This window comes from Acanthopagrus latus, chromosome 17, assembly GCF_904848185.1.
Source record: "Acanthopagrus latus isolate v.2019 chromosome 17, fAcaLat1.1, whole genome shotgun sequence".
In the NCBI taxonomy this organism is placed as follows: Eukaryota; Metazoa; Chordata; class Actinopteri; order Spariformes; family Sparidae; genus Acanthopagrus; species Acanthopagrus latus.
In genome coordinates this window covers 10,958,803-10,977,119 of record NC_051055.1, presented here as the reverse complement: position 1 = coordinate 10,977,119, position 18,317 = coordinate 10,958,803, and the positions used below count along the sequence as shown (strand labels likewise).

The window sequence follows — 18,317 nt, the reverse complement described above, 5'->3', positions numbered from 1 at the left end:
TAAAAACAGAAACAGAGAATTACATTCTCTGCTACAGCAAGTTAAAAGAAAAATTCTCACTCCCTCTACCTCTCACCAGCTCTCTTTCACTGATCCCCTACACTTCCCTCCTTCCATCCATACACCCCTCTCCTTCTCCTTCACACCTCTCCCCTTCTGCATCGCTCTCTCACCAATGCAGCTTGGCGGGCTGGGTTGCCAGTAGTATCTATTTTCCACTTGGATGCAAGTGATTCTGCTCTCCCCTTGCAATTCATATCCCGGATCACAAGAGAAGGTCACTGAGTCGCCAGGCTCCCGCCCTTCCCCGTTGCGACTGCCATTCATAGGAATACCTGGATCTCTGCACGCTGTTGCAAGCGAACCTGAAAGACAGACACACACAAACACACACAGAAGGAGTTTCATATCACACGGTAGACAGCTGTCAAACTGAAACTGTAGCTCAAACAGAGTTAGACCGCAGAGCAGATTACAGACTGATATCAGTCAAAATCCCACCGTGTTTTCCTAATCTGCTCTCCTAAAGAACAGCTGTGGAGCAGCCCAGAGCTACAGAATGATTTGGTAAAATCTGATGGATTCTTCATATGTCTCCATCATGAGAGACTTTATTGAGAGACTTAACACAGTTAAGTGTATTGCAGTTTGGTGTTGTGTTTCTTTCTTTTTTTTTTTTTTTTTTTGTCAAAATTACAAATACATCTTGAAATGGTGATGTTGTAATTGCTAGATGCCTTATAAAGCACAGTGCATTTGGTTATGCGTTTTCAAAATGCAGGTGCAAAGTAATCAATCAATAACATTTGAATCCATCAAACAGGGAATCAGGCATTCCCCTTCAATTCTACATAGACAATTATTATTCAAATGTAACTCCACCCTCAGAAATATGTTTTTCTCTACGAGCACTGCAAACAGCTGCAAACATGAAAACACACTTAATTACTCAAAAACAACCACAAGAATCTGCCACTCACTGATAGGAGTCTGCAAAAGTTCACTTAACACAAACACTGTAAACCACCAGCCTGAGGCAAACAGGCTATTTAAAGTACCATGCATCTCCAAAATCAATTCCATCTTCAAACATATGCACTGACAAGCATGCAATTGATTTTTATATTAGGCTGCCACATTTGTATACCAAAGGAAATGAAAACAAACTCATCATACATGCCATACATGAGGTGTTACAGGTACACATGTGCCTGGTTTATAAACTACTCAATAGCGTAACAGGCAGACTGCAATTAGTATTATAGTAGGAAACGTTTTAACAGGAGACTTAGAGCAATGAGCATATATACCCTGTCAGTGCATGGGTAATGATTACATAACATACTAAGGGATCCAAACAGCATGAGGAGTGTTTAAAATAAAAGCTACAATATAATTTGGTTTGATTTGGGAAGATATTATATAGAAGGATGTTATTAATATTAAACAAAGTCCTTACACACACCTGTCCACTTACATCCATGTAATCTGAATGAGATACCTTGGGTTTTTCCATTCCTCACAACAACTCTTGCTAATCCTGTACACATCTACAGTACATCAACTTTTCAGAGGAAAATACTTACTGGAGAAGTCAATGGCAAAGCCAGACTTGGTGATATAAAAGTCAGTCTCAAACTGAATGGTGACAACATTGAGAGTGGAGTGGATCCCCTCAGGCAGCAGTGAGCCGCTAACCTCCTTCAGAGACATCTCGTTCTCGGGAGGCCCGTCCCACACCTTCAGGATGTCGTGGGATGCCTCTGTATCAAATGCAAGGAACTGGAGACTGGGAGAGATGAGCACAATATATTTTTACTTTGGCTTAAGTTCAGTAAAGTCTGTTTAAGTCAAGGCATTGCATTAAGAAAATTTACTCATATAGTACACAATGATTTTGCATTGCATTGCTTTGCATGTCAAAAAAACCAAAAACAACTGTTCCCAAAAAGGCAAGCAAAATGAGTGCTGAACTTGGCAGGATTAAATTGAGTTCAAAGCAGAGCTGTATCTAGAGACAGTGTCCCTGTGCCTTTGGACATTTCAGTTAAGATTTGGTATCATCAATCAATTTCTGCCAAAGTTAGAAATATGAGCGCGCAGAGTTATCTGCAATCTCATCAAGTAATGGCCTCAAGCAGCTCTTCTGACAAAGAATGTGTGGCTGACTTTATGAAATCATACCATGTTTACTTCGACCTCTAAGCCCAAATGGGTTTTATTTCACAGTAATACTAGGAGCTCTCAACCAAAAAAAGTGCTACCACGTCCCGGGAAAATTCTCCCAGGTGCTGTCAAAGCATCTATCTACCAGTCATCGTTAATGGAGCTGCTGCAGGCTGTCTGGATGAAATCCTCCTTTACAGCAGAGTTAATGTTATGCTTAAAATCTTAGAACACTTTAAGGATGTTTTCATCTTGAAGTCTTTCAACGTCACATCAAATTAGGAAGACCTCAGTTAATTTAGGATGTATTCAAATCAACTCCCATCAGGCAATTGTGTATAAACTGCAGTCTCATGATAACATCAAATTGATTTTAGTTTCATCACACAAATCCAGCGAGTGTCCTACTTTGAGTTTGTTTATTTAAATTCAATATCAGATTCTTTATAACACTTACAAAACACAACATTTTATGACTTATGGTGCTCAATACAATTTGCGTATTTTGATACATTATGGCAGATCTTCATTAATTATCTAAATTATAACCATTTTAATTATAAATAGCTTGGAGTTACACAAAGACAACAGCAACATTTTTCACTCATGCTGGATATACAGTATATGTATAAATATGCATGCAATATATGGCGATATTATTAGCAACTTACGTTACCTGACAATGTTGCCGGAGCTGACCTCAATCGTCCAGGTGCACCTCAGGTTGTTGTCATAGGGGAAGGGATACCCAGGAGAGAGGATACGCCCTGTAGACTCACCCTTAAAATTGCCACCACACTCCGCTACATACATACACACACACACACACACACAATTAAACATGAGAAGACACATAAAAACCTCTGACAATGCAAACTCATACAAGTGGACATGGAAACACAAAGCAAAGACTCACAGAATGTGTTGAAATGGAATAAAGAAAGCACAGGAGTCCAAACTCACTGGAGGCTCAGATTCTAAAATGAGCTAGAACTAATGAGCAACAGTTTAGGCTCAGCTGAAAATAAACAATTTTCTTTTTTCGAACAGGTAATGGGATTGCAACCAGGTCTTCTTTCATGAGCACAGATACTCACAGACGCAAAACATGTTTTGTTTCTAAGTATGCCCCTTAATGATGCCATTAATTAACTTTAAAAGGACCGTGTCCAATAATAATACACAGGCTGGGTCTTGCACTTCAGGGAAGACACTGCTACAAATGTTAATAACTGAAGGAATATCTTATCGTCCAATCTATGTTGTCTCTCCCCTGGTTATCGTCTTGCTATCTATATTAAAGAGAACCACCGGCACTTAATTAATAGGAAAATTGCATTAGATTACCACAGTGGTAGTCTTTAATCAGTATCATAACACCGGGCAAATGTAAAAGTCCTTGACAGGATCCAAGATGTGGCCCTGGAGAGAGGGCTGGAAATCCCATTTCACATGTAGCTCACAGATACAAAGCTCACTATCAATATTGACCATTCAGTGAACCAGCACTGCTAAACAGTTAATCAATAGACTGATTTCACTTTTCTTGTGATTGTATCAAACATATCAAAAAGCTAGACCAGAGCACTTTTAGAAAAAAAGGAACAAACACAAGTTTCATTGAAAAAGGCGATAGGACACAGTGGCATTTAAAGTTATATTCTGCACACGTACTGAAATTTGTAAATCATTTTTTACCCTAATCCATCACTGCTAGACATCAAGAAACAGAGACTGCCTCACAACACCTTCCAGACTCTAGCAGCATGCAGGTAATAGCTTTATCATTTTTAAGTCTTTCTGTCTCAGCATGTTCTGAATATGAAAGTACAGCCAGGACTGTACATCATCTCGTTGACTAAATCTGACATTAATACTATATAATTATGCCTTTACTTCCAGAAAAATGCTGAACAATTGCACGTGGACTAAAAAGTTACACAACTTATGAATGACCGAGAATCACAGCAACACAGTGAAATCTCAGTAGCAATTTAGACTGCTACTACAGTGCTGATAATGACAGCAGTTCTGCATCAAGGACACAGTGAGATCAATGATTCACAATAGATCAGATGTGTTTATATTCTCTTACAAAATTAAAAGCAGCCTATTTTTAATCAACACAGCTCAATTAAATAGAAATCATTTCTGGATAAATCCTTAGGATTAACACCTAGCGGAGCAATGCTGACAGGGAGCCTGGTCTGAATAATAGTAAAAACTACCGCAGAAGAAAAGAGATGGACAAATGCCAGGAGAGAGAACCTCAGACAGCATGAAGACAAAGTCAAAGAGAACTACCTATACATGATGGCAGGTTGTTGTCCCATGCTCTTCTCTCCCCAGTCATGCACTTGAGTATGCCACTGCCGTGCAGGGTGTAACCTTGGTCGCAGCCAAACGTGATGGCACTTCCAGCAAAGTGACCCTGGTCACTGACTTTAAAGCCGAACTGCGGCACACCGGGATCATCACAGTGGGAGAGTTCAAAACCTAGAAAAATTAGATTAAGAGCAAGGTGAAAAAAAATGAGTTGATCGGATGTCACAACCTGAGCATCATGAAAACACATAAACACACAACTGCTTGTCAGCATTTCAAGCCAAGATCCCTGGAGCTTAAACTTTCAGTAAACCAGCAGCATATTCCTATTTATCTGTATTGTAAAGAGGTATTGATTTAGCTTTGAGAAATAATTTCCAGTTGAGTACAGATGAGAGCTGGAGCTTACAGTCTCAATATATTACTTGGCACTGAAAGATTCCTTTTGGACAGAGAGAACAATTAGATGTTCACAATTAAATGTTCGATTGAGTGTGGACATTTACCACGACTGAGAGACAGCCCTCCCACTCGTAACGCGTTGGGGTAATATAAACGAAATAAAATAAACAAGCCACAAACAAAGTGTTGTAATAACTCTTTGGCTCACCATGTTTGAACTTGACCATGGCAGGTGTATGTGTTCCTCCCGTCCAGGTACTAAATGTTAGTATTCTTCTATGCAGCAACAATGGCTGCACATAAACCTTGCAGTGTTGATTTATTGTCTCTTTTCCAAGCGAGGTCCATGCCCATGCCAGATGTTATGGTAGTATTACAAGTGTCATACCCAGTATAAATCATGAACAGTTACTGCTCACATTTAGAAAATTACCCCAGCACTTTTGGTAGAAGAACCATGAAAACATGATCAGATTTCATGTTCAGACAAGATGTAGGGTGCACATGTCTCACCCTCTCCTTGCCTTTGTGCTGTTCATACATCACTCAATCCTCTCAAAGACCAGGTTAAAGGTTGTATTCTGAGATGGATAAAGAGTGCAAGCCTACTTTCTTCTATTTACCATGAGCACATCCTTGAATAAATAAGAAAAGAAATGAAATTATATGATACTTAATCATGGGTAATTATGTAACTCAAAAGGCAGCTCATAATCAAAACATTATTTATTCAGGACTAATTGCAGTTCTATTTAGACACCGATGGCAATTTATTTAGGTGTTGTAAATGAGTACACATCCCTGATTAATTTTATTGTTTACTATCAAGTAATGCTGATCTGTGCTCTATGGTATATCTGTTGTTTTATTTGAGTTGTAGTCTGTTTGTACCTAACGGAGTTGGTGCAATTATCACAGGCTTAAAATTGCCAATGGTAACTGCAAGTTAGCTCAAAACTTTTTTTTTTTACGTTTATACTGTTCTAGTCTAAGCAGCTCTTGACCTTTCACCATTCTCACTATCTTTATTTAATTCTACTTTAGAAAACCCACTGGTAGACCAAAAGAATTCAGAAAGCTCAACTGCAGGTGAAACACAAAAACAATTTAAATTGGACTGCAAAATGCAGTGTCACCAGAACATTGTCACGTCACAGTAATGAATTAGAAACGGTTAGCAACAGTACACAGTCAGCAAGCCAATTAGGGGGAGAAAAAAAACCCATCTATTACTGACCCACTTACTGCAGTGACCCAAACTTTCAATACACACACACTCATGCACACTTGCACAAACACACTAATTTCAAACAAACCCAACAATAATTCACCTGTTTTAACAAGGTACAGTTAGGCAGGCATGGGCACTAATTGCAGGATTGGAGAGTAAGAAAAAAGTGGGAAAAGAGATTCACATAAAGAGGGATAGTGCAAGAGAAAGGGAGGAGAGAAAGAAGCATTTCTTTCCTTCCTGCAGGAATGGCACAGAAACACCATGCTGTGTTTAATGGATACCCTGACAGTGAAAGACACAGCAAGGCAGGTTGAGGGTCAATTAAAATTTTCTTTAAAATTCTTCTACTTGAAATGCCTGGCCCCTGGTGTGAGGCTAAATTCACTCATTTAGAAAAGCTTTAGGGCCCTCCACCCCCAGGGAAATGAAATGTGACTTACTGTGGTATATGAGCCGGAACCCTGCTCCCGTTGCCTCCTGGTCAGAGTAAAACTCAAGCCACAGATAGTTGGAGGTGCTGGTGAGGGACAGACCTTGCATCAACGTGCCTGTGTATGTGCCAAGGAGTGGGGATGCACCATCTTTACCGTCATACACCTCATTAAAGACAGAGAAAAAGCATGATTGAGAATTGGATATCAACAATGAAGTGGAAATTTAATATTAGATGTTAAATATGTATACAGAAGAAAGAGAGCTGCTTAGGAAACTATACATGGTGTATATCCTCGTTTTTATGTTGTACTTCTATTGCAATGTCGTTAATGTGGTGTACAAATTTGACTAGAGTGAGAACTATTCTACCCTTTGATTTTCTACTGTGCATCTGTGGAGTAAAATTAACAAGGTGGTGGGGTTCATTATGTCAAACTAAGAAAAAGACTTTTTAACTGCTATTATCGACCAAAAATTAAATGCTCTTCAATACTGAATGGGAATTGAAAGTGGTGCATTCTTCAAGTAGAGTAAGAGTAAGGTACATTGTTTTTTCATGTTTTGTGGATTCTTGCTAAACAAGATAATGTTTTGAATCTTCAGTTGTTATTTTCTTTAATTGCAGATATACTTTTTTCATCCACACATTTAGTGAAGCAGCATATTTTCTACATTCAAAACATACAAATGTCCAACAGTATACATTATCTTTCATAATTGACATCTGTGCAATAATAACAGATACATGGTCTCCCTTTGAAATAGTTCTAACGCCCTCTCTGTTTCGTTTCCCCCTTTCTTCAAGTCAATTTAGCACTCCCAGCATGTCTTTCCCCATTTCAGATGTTCACAAAATGACTAAGTGCAAGAGATTACAGTCTACACAGTGCCATTACTTGAAGCACAGATAGTAGGCTACAATGCTCTGTTAATTGGAGCATTACACAAGACATCCGCATGCCAAAAAGAGTGCATTCCAGCTGTGAGGTGGTGACTACATAGTCATTTGCATCACATCTGTGGTGCTTACCAAAACTGTTAAAATGCCCTTGAGCAAAGGATTGAATCCCTCCCATCCCAAAGGGATGCTGCTGCTGTTTGACCTTTGCTCTGGCTTCCGGGGCAAAACAATTGTGCATTCTGCTTGGTGTGCTCCACGTAATCCCCTTTCCAGTTTCCAATGTAGCACATAATGTAAAGTACCAGGACCTGTCTCATATACTTAAAGTGAAACTCTCGCCAAAATGCAACCTAGGCAGTTTGTGTGCATGTATATGAGTCAAACCTTCGTGTAAAAGCATAATTACGACAAAAGAAGAACAAGAATTACCGTATTTTCATTTTCGGGTCAGGCTCATTTTCAGTGGAGTGCTGGAGCACTTTTACGATCAAAAGCATCAAAATCGCTATTTTCAAAACACTAAGAAGACTAAACACAACACGAAACTTTGCTCGCATCACCAGGGTCTCTACACATGAACACGGGCATTGAAAACATTGTTTGTGTACACAGAGCTTGCAGTAGCTTGTTCCGCTCGCAGTCGTCATGGCAGCCAAGAGGTATCGATCTCAGAATGCAATGTAACCTGGAGGAGACTTAAGGTGGACCGCTTCTGTCTTCCAGCAACAACTATCCACACGATATCTCACGTGACCTTTCCATCTTTTGGTTTTAGGATTGTTTCTTGTATGAGGCTCCTTTTTCAACTTCAAGGTCAGTACTGTTTATCGCTAATGACAAAACAATTAATTATCCACACATTTATATGGACCGAAGCTTTAGGAGCTTTTTGTTGGAAATCAATTTTCTTGTCAACAAAGAGGAGCAGCTGCATTGTGTCTTTACCTTGAGGATGTCACCTTGTGCAAGTTGAAAGGTGCTGGCTGTCATGTTGATGCCTTTTCCTGTTTGGACCTGAATGCTGTACACACATTCATGGCTGTTGTCATAGTTCATTGGGTAGTTTGGTGATAAAAGAACTCCTTCATTGTTGGAGACCGTGGATCCACACTCCGCTGCACACACAGACAATAGACATGATCACTTACAATAACAGGCACTGCAAAAACAGCCCAAATTTGAAATTAATACACCGAAATGAATAGGCATAGTTCATTGGTATGTAACTGAATAAATTAAGTGAGGAACGTGAGGAAATTAGACACATTACACAGCTTTTTATTTATTTGTTTTCCTTTAAAACAAGAGAATGATTAGTTTAAAACTCATGACCACTTAAAAAGGTCACTGCAAGGCCTACATAATTATTTGTGCTATTTGTTTCCAAGCACTATCATCATGTGAAATTCATGTAATCTTTGCAGCCACTTGGCACCCCCTGTGCCAGAGGCAGGGTTAAGCACAGGGTGTGAAGGGATCTGTTTAAAATGACAAAGTGCCTCTACTCTAAAATGAACTCTGAGTCAGTTCTTGAAATGTGGAAGTAATAAAATTGACCTTCTCTGGGGAAAATATATGTTGATCTTCTGTCCTTTGACCTGCCCTTTGAGCACTGTTCAGTGGAAATGGAATCTTCCAAAATAGTTTAAACCTGGCAGCTCGGATCAGTTTTAATCACATGCAAGGGCTTTTTAGTTGTAATCCACTTAAGTAAACACAATTCCATTGAGGTCTTGAATGTATAAAATAAAATGGGATAGCTTGCCAAAAACATTTAAACATAACTAACAGTGTAAATTCGGCAATACATAAACAGGAAAGAAAACGTAATAAAAGCAGCTGACCACGTACCCACACACCTTGGCAGAGGGGCACTCCACATGCGGCGGCCACCTCCCAAGCACACGATCTCCTTCGCCCCCTGTAGACGATAGCCCGTGTTGCAGTAAAAAGCCAATGAGTCACCAATCCCAAATCTAGAGCCAGTGTGCCAGCCAAACCGAGGGGTTCCAGGGTCCTGACAGGGTTCCAGATCATACTCTGGAAAAACGGATAGAGAAATTAAAATCAGCAACAATGATGTATCACCATTAAAATATATTACCAATACTTCATTATAATGATCTACATTTACATTTAGGGCATTTAGCAGACACTTTTGTCCAAAGTGATTCATTCATACATGCATACATACATACATACATACATACATACATACATACATACATACATGCATCGATATAGTGTTGGCAGTTTGGGGTTCAGTGTCCTGCCCAAGGACACTTCGACATGTAGACCAGGGGAATCAATCCAACGACCTTCAGATAAGATGCTAGCTCTACCCGTGAGCCACAGCCACAGATTTGTAACTTACTCAGTACTGATAATGATGCCCCCTGGGAAACATCAGTCTCCTCAAAGAAATTCTGAATGCACCTTCAGTAAAAGTAATATCTTAGTTTGTGGGAATTGACTGTCTTAGTGAAGGACACTTCATAAGGTTGGGATATATGCCAAAAGTTTGAACCCTGCATGTCTGGATGAAGAATGGGCTCTCTAAAAACTAGGCCGTCCTGCACACAAGATTATAAAACTTGGTTCATTGGTGGCCTTAGAATTTGAGATGTATATGCAACTCATAAGAAGAAAAAGGTCTCGCTCCCAACAGTATTCCTCTGACAGCCTGCATTAAGGAGTATGCAGCAGAAATATGTAAGCCCGTTGATCTCAACACAGCAGCACGCTACTGTAGGATGTGACCTGACAGTATTGGCACAGGTCATGAAAAGTTACAAAAAAAAAATCCTAATAAGGAAATCTATAGATGCTAATTATAGAGCTTGCGAGGACACACACACACACACACACACACACACACACACACACACACACACTAAATTTCATGAATATTCATGGCTGCATAAGTTATGCTTCACTTCAGCAAACAGCAGGCAAACATTTAGCCAGAATGCTCATGAAGCAGACCCTCTCTCTCTCTCTCCCTTCTTCTGCATTACTAAATCTCCCTCTCTCCGCCCTCTCCATCAACCCGCTCACTCAGCATCACCATCTGTCTCATCTCCTTTCTCTATCTCTCTCCCCCTCCCTACACTTTCCATCTCTACCTCTCTCTCTCTGTCTCTCTCCATTATTTCTTTACTACCTCCCTTTCCCCATCGTCTCCTCAGTCCTGAGGATACTGACCCACATGGCATGCTTTGATGATCATTCTCATCACGGTCAGACACCCTCTACCTGCGTGACCTCGTTGTCTCTTAATTATCCTCCTCTGATCGGCGCTGCCTGAGGCATGGTCTACCTTAAGCCTACTCCCGTTCTGACCGACAAATCATTCCTCACATGTTACTTAATGCATGCTTTAAAGAGGCTTACCACTTTTGATCTCATCGCTGAATGAGCTGTCTTTCTCTTTCTGTCTGTCAGTGACTTTCACTTAGACTTTCTACCCCTCCTACTTAAAATCTCCACCCACCACATTTTCAGCATCCTTACTCTTCTCCCTTCTGCCTCCTCCACACTACTCATCCTGTGTCCACTGTTAAAACCTTCCCTACCTGTCCTGTCCACAAATCCACCACTACCCCCACTTCCTACAGACAGAAGCTTCAAATGCCTTCATACCCGAGAAGGAGATGTTGAATCCCTGCAGCGATATGGAGAAGTCAGAAATGAAGCGTAGCTGGGCCTTGAAGTTCCCATACAGGCCAGCGTTAACCGGAGCAGGCCTCTCTGAGCCTGTGAGTCGAGCCAGTGGCTGGGCAAAGCTGCCATTTTCTGTTATCAGAAGGTAGTCATGGTGATCCTCCAGGTGGAAGGAATGGAAAGTGAATTGGACACCTTGGAGGAGAAATAAGAAGCTCAGCGTGAAGAGGTTTTCACGAGAATACAAGGAATCACTGTTGGAGGTATTTAAACATTTTAAATGACTCAAACTGAATGTGTATTTATTACATTACATTAACATTTTTATCTGTAATGTTACATTTCATTGTCATAGTTAAAGACTGGATTGTCTAAATTTAGGGCAAGCTTACCCCATCCATCCAACAAGCAAGTATTCATTTTCCATTCATTTAATCATAAATGCTTTAATCCTACAGCAGCACTTGTAAATGAATATTACTAAAATGAACAAAGTTTAAAATTTAAAATGGGACACCAAAAAATATTGAAAGCAATTTTGAAATTCAAAATGTGTGACCTACAGCTGTCTTTTTTAAAACTATGCAATTAAAGTAGCATGGTCTTTCTACCAATGTTCTTTAATGTGTTTTAATAGGAAGTCAAGACAGCAAGAAGAAAGACATGGCCAACGTAGCAACCATACATAGTCACAACAAATTAAAGTGCAATATATACAGCATGATACCAGGTGTACATGTTTCATTTCTAGATAAAAATATCTCTTTACACATAATACAAGACTCAGCCACGTAGAAAGTGACATTTATATGAGATATAGGAGACTTGCACATGTTTGCACTTGTGCCATTGGTACTTTTTTTTTCTTTTTTAAACTTAAACACTTTGTTTTTTTCTTAATTCTTACTTAATTTTGAAGTGGCATTTTTTTTCCAGTGGGAGCAATTCAACCACAAGCCTCATTTACTAGAATCAAAATGATGCCCTTGAATTCATCAATGGATATTCATGTGTTGACCAATATTGCTTTATAGGTAAAAATATACTATACAATGATTAGTATCAGAATGAGTGTAATGAACATATTGCGTGATACAAAATCTATAAGAGACACAAAGAAATTGTAATCAATTTATATTCAAGTTTGTCAAAAAAAAAAAAATCAAATTTTCTTTCAAAAAATATCATTCAACCTAGGTTGGAAAACAAGATCAAAGTCTCTTCACCCTGCTTCTACTTTCACACTGTAATTAAGAACCAATAACAACATCTCTGTTCCATCCTTGATGGCCAGTTGGCTGCTTTTCACTACAATAAGTGCTGCCATTTCAATGCCATCTGTTGAATCTGTTCAATATGACTCTATAATGTCCTCCACAATGTTTGGCTCACTTGATACAGAAAATCCCACATGGCTATGAAATGAATAACAAAATAAAATGATTGATTGTGCTCTGTAAAACACCAATTATGTTACAGAGGGTAAAGCCAAATGATCAATTAATCAAGAGCCATCCCCGGCATAGGACATCTCAATATTTCAATAAAGTATGGTACCGAATGTTGGCAATTACTGAGTGGAATAGTTATATAGCTGCTATCCCTGAAATATGAATTTGTCTTGCAGTCAGTCGCCACAAGGTTATAAATAAACAAAGTAAATCAGTGCCATGATAAAAGATTCCTTATCTGTATCCACATAATAAAGCAAGTTTTAGATATTTCTCCATGCAGGATAAACAAAGAAAATCTGAAAAATATCAATATGAGAGCCATCTAAAGATTATGTTCTGTAGGACATAGACTATGGTACAATGGCTATTGTATAGTTTTAGAATACTCCCAAACAGTCTTCCAGTCAGTGGTGAAAGTTAAAGTAAAGAAAAGTCAAAGGATAATGCTGCTGACTGGAAAACATATTGTTACATAAAATACATATGTATTTATATACATGTACAGTAATTACATTGTTGTCTTAAAAACTACCTGTCCCGTCAAAAAATCCCAATACCAATTGATTGAAGGTGTTAACATAAATTAGACACATTTGAGGCACAAATTAAATAATGCTTAATCTAGTTTTTCTGGCGTCAACAACTGAGTGGAGGGGATTGTTGATAAATCTGTGAGATTGAAATCTACCAAACCATCAAAGGTGACTCTTTAGAGGAATTATAGCAGTGAGCATTTGACAATAGGATGAATTGGTAATTGACAAAGAGTGTAATGTGCCATTTCAATGGCAGAAGATAAGAGGCACCGTGCTATAATATAGTGAAAATACATCTAAGTGCTAGGGCACCAAGATTAGCTCAGAGTACTTTTCAAAAGAACAAGAACATCTCAGAGACCTGGAAACTGATCACATAGCTGACAGTGAGTTCTGTAATAGCAAATGAAATAAAGAATGAGAATGAGATACCAGAATTCTCTTACCAGTTGAACCACTGAATGTCAAAGATGTTAAATGTGCTAGGTGAAAAACTGATTAAATCCGACTGATAAATGTATACAGCAGTCTACTGAATAATATTGGCTTGAATAAGCCAAAGAACTTCTAATAACAAAAACCTACAAATTAAGTGTAATGCTCCGACACCAGAGAACCTTTTAAAAAAGGATTCAAAGAGTTATTTTTTTAATAAATGAACACCTCAGAGTAAAAGTGTAAAATTATTCTGGCCAGTTGCCATAGATGAAAAAAGTGAGTGCATTTAAATTATCTTTGTTCAAGTAAAATACATGCTCTTTGCAGGTCTCACTTTATGATAATAAATCTGTGTAATGTTCTTGGAATCTGTGGAGGGGGTGTTGTTATAATTTATAGTTTCATAATTTGGCCATTGTTAGAACTATTACATTTCACTGCAGTAAGGAATATTAAAATAAATCTGGCTCTTACTGGGGTGTAGTATGTAAATGATTCCTACAAATACAAATAAATATGTTTCTTAAAAAACATATATACAGCTAAATAGTTTCCTACTTACATATTAAAAAATGCATTACATTAAAACATGTGGGGTTTCCTACCTTTTCCATGGCTGACTTCCACAGTCCAAGTACAGTTTAGAGAGTTAGAGTACAGCTCCGGGTATCCGGGTGATAAGATGATCCCTCCAGGTCCCCTGATATCCCCACCACATGATGCTGAATAGAAAGGGGAGATAATGACTGATAACTGCTGAAATAAAAAAAAAAAATGAAAATTGCAAATGAACCAATAAATCCTTCACCTCAAGACATTGGAGCGAGTTAAATGAATAATGCATCTGAGTCATATCACATCCTGTCCTGCTATTTTTATGAGTACCTGAAATTCTGCCAACACAATGTTTTTTTATTCTCTTTCCCTGACTCCAAACCTTTCCTACCGCCAGGACAATAAATAATTCATTAATTCAACTATCTATCTATATTTTCCACTCTCCTATGGTTTCTTTCATGGAGAGACATTGTTAGAAAACAGGATTATCCATTAAATTCACTTACCATTAACAACAACTGACACAAGCATATTCAACGGATAAGAGCATCTGGCTTTTATTTTTGATTGTGACTTCAAAGTGATTTTGAATTTCCTTCAAATAGAAACAATCATTTCAGTGCAGCATCCACAAGTCTTCAGTTGGGTTGGGCAAATTGAATCCCCCCTTAGTTACAGCTGAGGTGAAAGTAAGTGTCATGTACAGGAGCAACACCCATCACCACCCCAGTAATATGACTGCCATACATATTGTCGATTGACAAAAACTGCCTCACAGGACGTTAATGAGATAAGTCTCGACCCTCTTTGGCTGCTGAGGACCAGGAGGTTAATGTCAGGTCCCTCTGAAGGTTAACTTGTCTAACTGGATACTGGTTAAACCAGCAACAATTTTCTCATGCTGTCATTGTGTTTCAAATAAAAGGTCAATTCACAAAAAGGGCATTGCTCTTTAAATACAGCATTATGAAGCTTGACAAGTTTTGTTTTTGTTCCTTCCTTCTTGCTTTAAGTTTCTATGTGTGAGTGTGTGTGTGTTCTCTAGCTTGAATGCCCTAAGAGCGGAGTGGTGTTGCAGCCAAACGCCCTGATGCCTTCCCTCAAAACAGCGATCTTGACAAAATATTAGAAGTAGAACTCTTGTGCATGCACATATTTTCAAAGTAATGAATGTCAGATGATGTTTTGGAGGATCACTGAGATGCCTCAGGCTCCACAGCTGCACACACCCACCCCCCTCTTATCCTCTCTCCTTCCACCCTAGGGCCCTCCAGTGAGCACAACACATCAAGGCCTGAATCCTTACCCACCAACAAAATTATATCAAATATTTTATTAATGAGCCAAAATTACATAAAGTCATTAAAAGTGAATGAGTACACTTGGCAAATGATCTACTTTAGAGGCTCCATAGGCAGAGAGCCAAGGTATTTGGCAACAGTCTGGCACACACCTAGGCAAGAAAATGCTCCAAGACATAAAATGATTTTCCAGGGCAACCAATGGGCCCAAGCTGTACAGCACGGCACCGGATCATACGCACGGTATCGTGCTCCCCACCGACCCATGCATGTATTTTGTTTGTTAAATTTTTTCAACTGAGTGATCTGTGACTTTGAGGCTTCATTTACTGTTCATGCACCGCAAGATTAATTGCCACAATTGCCCTCTGTGAACTATATTTACAGTATTTGCACTTTGCGGGATGTATTTATCTTCAATATCTAGTGTATATATTCAATATTCTTATATGCAAACTATGTGTATATGACAATAAAACATCTTGAATCTTGAATCTTCAGCATGCTACTCAACAGTAAAACCATAAAAACTGTAAAATCAGAGAGCGATTATGCAGGATATCATATCAGGAACATGCTGAACTTCATGTTATGAAGTTGTGAATTACCTGTCTTCAGTATGGAATGATTCCTAACACCCCAAGAAATATGTTAACTTATGGACTGGGTCTTTTTTCTTTTTTTTAATACAAACCATTTGGACAATCTGCTTGGTGAATTAGAACTGCTGTGAGCTACTCATAGTTGGATGCATGGTATCTATTGCCAATAAGACCATATCTTTATTCTATTTTATTTATTTTCACCTAACTGTTTACAATTATACTGTTAACAGTGTAAAACATTATTTATACACAATATATACAAGTCTATTTCTATTTCTTACTTTTTTATTGTATTGTCTATTCTTTTACCATTATTATTCTTTATTACAATAGTACTGTTCTTTGGCTGCTGTGAGAAAATACATTTCCGTGTTTGGGAGACAAATAAAGGAAATTCTGATTCTCTCTTTTTTTTTTTTTTTATTCACTAACCTTTAGTCTAAGAAGCAAAATAGTTTAAACAGACATTACATATTTGATTAGCATTTACTCAAAAGACAAATTGTGGTCATCGATTTCATGAATGAGACTGAAGAAATGGTGAAAATATACCATCACATGTGGGCAGTGGGTGGCTCCAGAAGTGGTTCTTCTCACAAACCAGTGGTTCCTCGTGGCTCAGTCTGTATCCTGGGTCACACTGAAAGGACACCGTGGAGCCAATAGACAGGTCGTGGCTTAAGCGTATGCCATTCACTGGGATACCAGGATCCATACAGGAGTATGTGTCCAAAGTGACCACTACGAAAATTTAAAAAAGAGACAACTTAATTTAATTGCGCGTTTGATATTCATTGCAGGTCCTGTTTGTTCACAAACTGTATGCTGTGTCTAGATTTGTGTGTTAATCTTTGGGCATGTTGTTTATTACTATGACACGTGATGATAATTACCAAGACACAAAACTTCATTGTGATGTGTCATGTTGACAATGTATTAGGTACATCAAGCGACTGTCTGTCAAGAGTATGTCTTATTCTTTTCAACTATTTATATAGCAGAGGAGGTCTGTTCTTGCTGATGCAAATAAAGTATGACTATTGAAGTACAGAGGCATATTGAAGTCATACAGCATTCATGAAACACGAAATGACAATTCTATTTTTGCAACCACTCAAATTTTTAGGTCATATTCCTACAAAATAGACAGAACCTTTGATATTATTACAATAATCACAATAAAGGTAGGTCTCAGGTCACATACATAATAAAGGGAGAAAGAACGTTATACAAAGCAATTTTGACTTTTAACTTTAAAAATGAATAAAAAATTAATACATGACGAACAAAAGAGTGCACAGAAAAGAGACACATTTCAGAAATAACAAAGGCTGTTACAACACAAGGCAAATGTACTTTTGCACTGAACGCTGCGATGTTTACCGTCTGAGTAACCTTGACATATTTGATGGTCATGCTGGTATAAAAGAAAAACAAGTTTTCATTTATATGTTAACCTGTTTTTTTAATGTTTAAATAAATCACCCACTGAGATAAGGTCAGGTGGTTGAAGGCATATGTTTTAGGTGCTGAGGAGGAGGACAGCGGTGTAATTCTAAGTGATATAATGTAGACAACTGTACTGCTGACACCGTAGATATAGACTTGCCTTTGTTCTACGCATGTGTTGGACCACTGCTTTTGGTTTTCCTAAAAAAAATCTTGTACACTGGTTTTACTCCTTAAATGAGCTGGTTGCGGTTATGCCTGCTCCCTCTTAATCTTCAGTGTTGCAAGCTGTAAAGAGATGCCCCCATTTTTCCCTGTCATTTCCAGGGCTATCATTTGGATATCTTCCAAGTAGGGCTGCTTTTGATGCACTAAAAATATGCTGATTTTCGGCACTTACAGGCAACAGTTGTGTAAGCAGTTATCAGGTCATCTTGAGTAGGCTATTCTAAGTAATGCGTAAGTGTTCATTGTATGTGAAAAATGGCTTTGGTGGTCTATAAATCCATGTATCCATCTATCAGTAAGCTATCACTAAAAACATACACTACGACAAAAGAGCTACTGATGAGACTGGTACCAGAGATGGCTAGGGCCATACATTTATTTTTAATAATACACAGTTATAAAAAAAAAACTAAATCAAAAAGTGCTAAATCAGAACTGAAATTAGCTGTGAAATGCATGTGGCTATCACCTTCTGTTTTCTTTCAGAGGTCTCCTGGTTGTAGTCCAAGTTCAGTCGCTACAGTAGTGACAGGTGGTTGACCAGGTCAAATGACTAAGACATGTCAGCAAATAGTATCCTGTTTGTTGCGGGGTGTCTGGCATCAGACATTGTGAGCCCAGA

General features: G+C 38.5%; 1 protein-coding gene across 8 annotated transcripts in view; it reads right to left on the bottom strand.

Moving 5' to 3' along the window:
* The window catches only part of LOC119006146 (CUB and sushi domain-containing protein 3-like), a 213,205-nt gene that overhangs the window by 114,841 nt on the left and 80,047 nt on the right, over window positions 1-18,317 (bottom strand). For all 8 annotated transcript variants that reach the window (XR_005070692.1, XR_005070693.1, XM_037074543.1 and 5 more), the window contains exons 18-27: window positions 16,571-16,759; window positions 14,160-14,276; window positions 11,106-11,321; window positions 9,315-9,503; window positions 8,409-8,578; window positions 6,568-6,724; window positions 4,471-4,662; window positions 2,843-2,969; window positions 1,587-1,789; window positions 174-365 (exon numbers count right to left, since the gene is read on the bottom strand). Coding sequence is in view for 6 of the 8 variants with exons in the window: in XM_037074543.1 (XP_036930438.1) it covers window positions 174-365; window positions 1,587-1,789; window positions 2,843-2,969; window positions 4,471-4,662; window positions 6,568-6,724; window positions 8,409-8,578; window positions 9,315-9,503; window positions 11,106-11,321; window positions 14,160-14,276; window positions 16,571-16,759 (1,752 nt within the window). In the remaining 2 variants the exon portion in view is untranslated. The remainder of the gene's footprint in view (window positions 1-173; window positions 366-1,586; window positions 1,790-2,842; window positions 2,970-4,470; window positions 4,663-6,567; window positions 6,725-8,408; window positions 8,579-9,314; window positions 9,504-11,105; window positions 11,322-14,159; window positions 14,277-16,570; window positions 16,760-18,317) is intronic.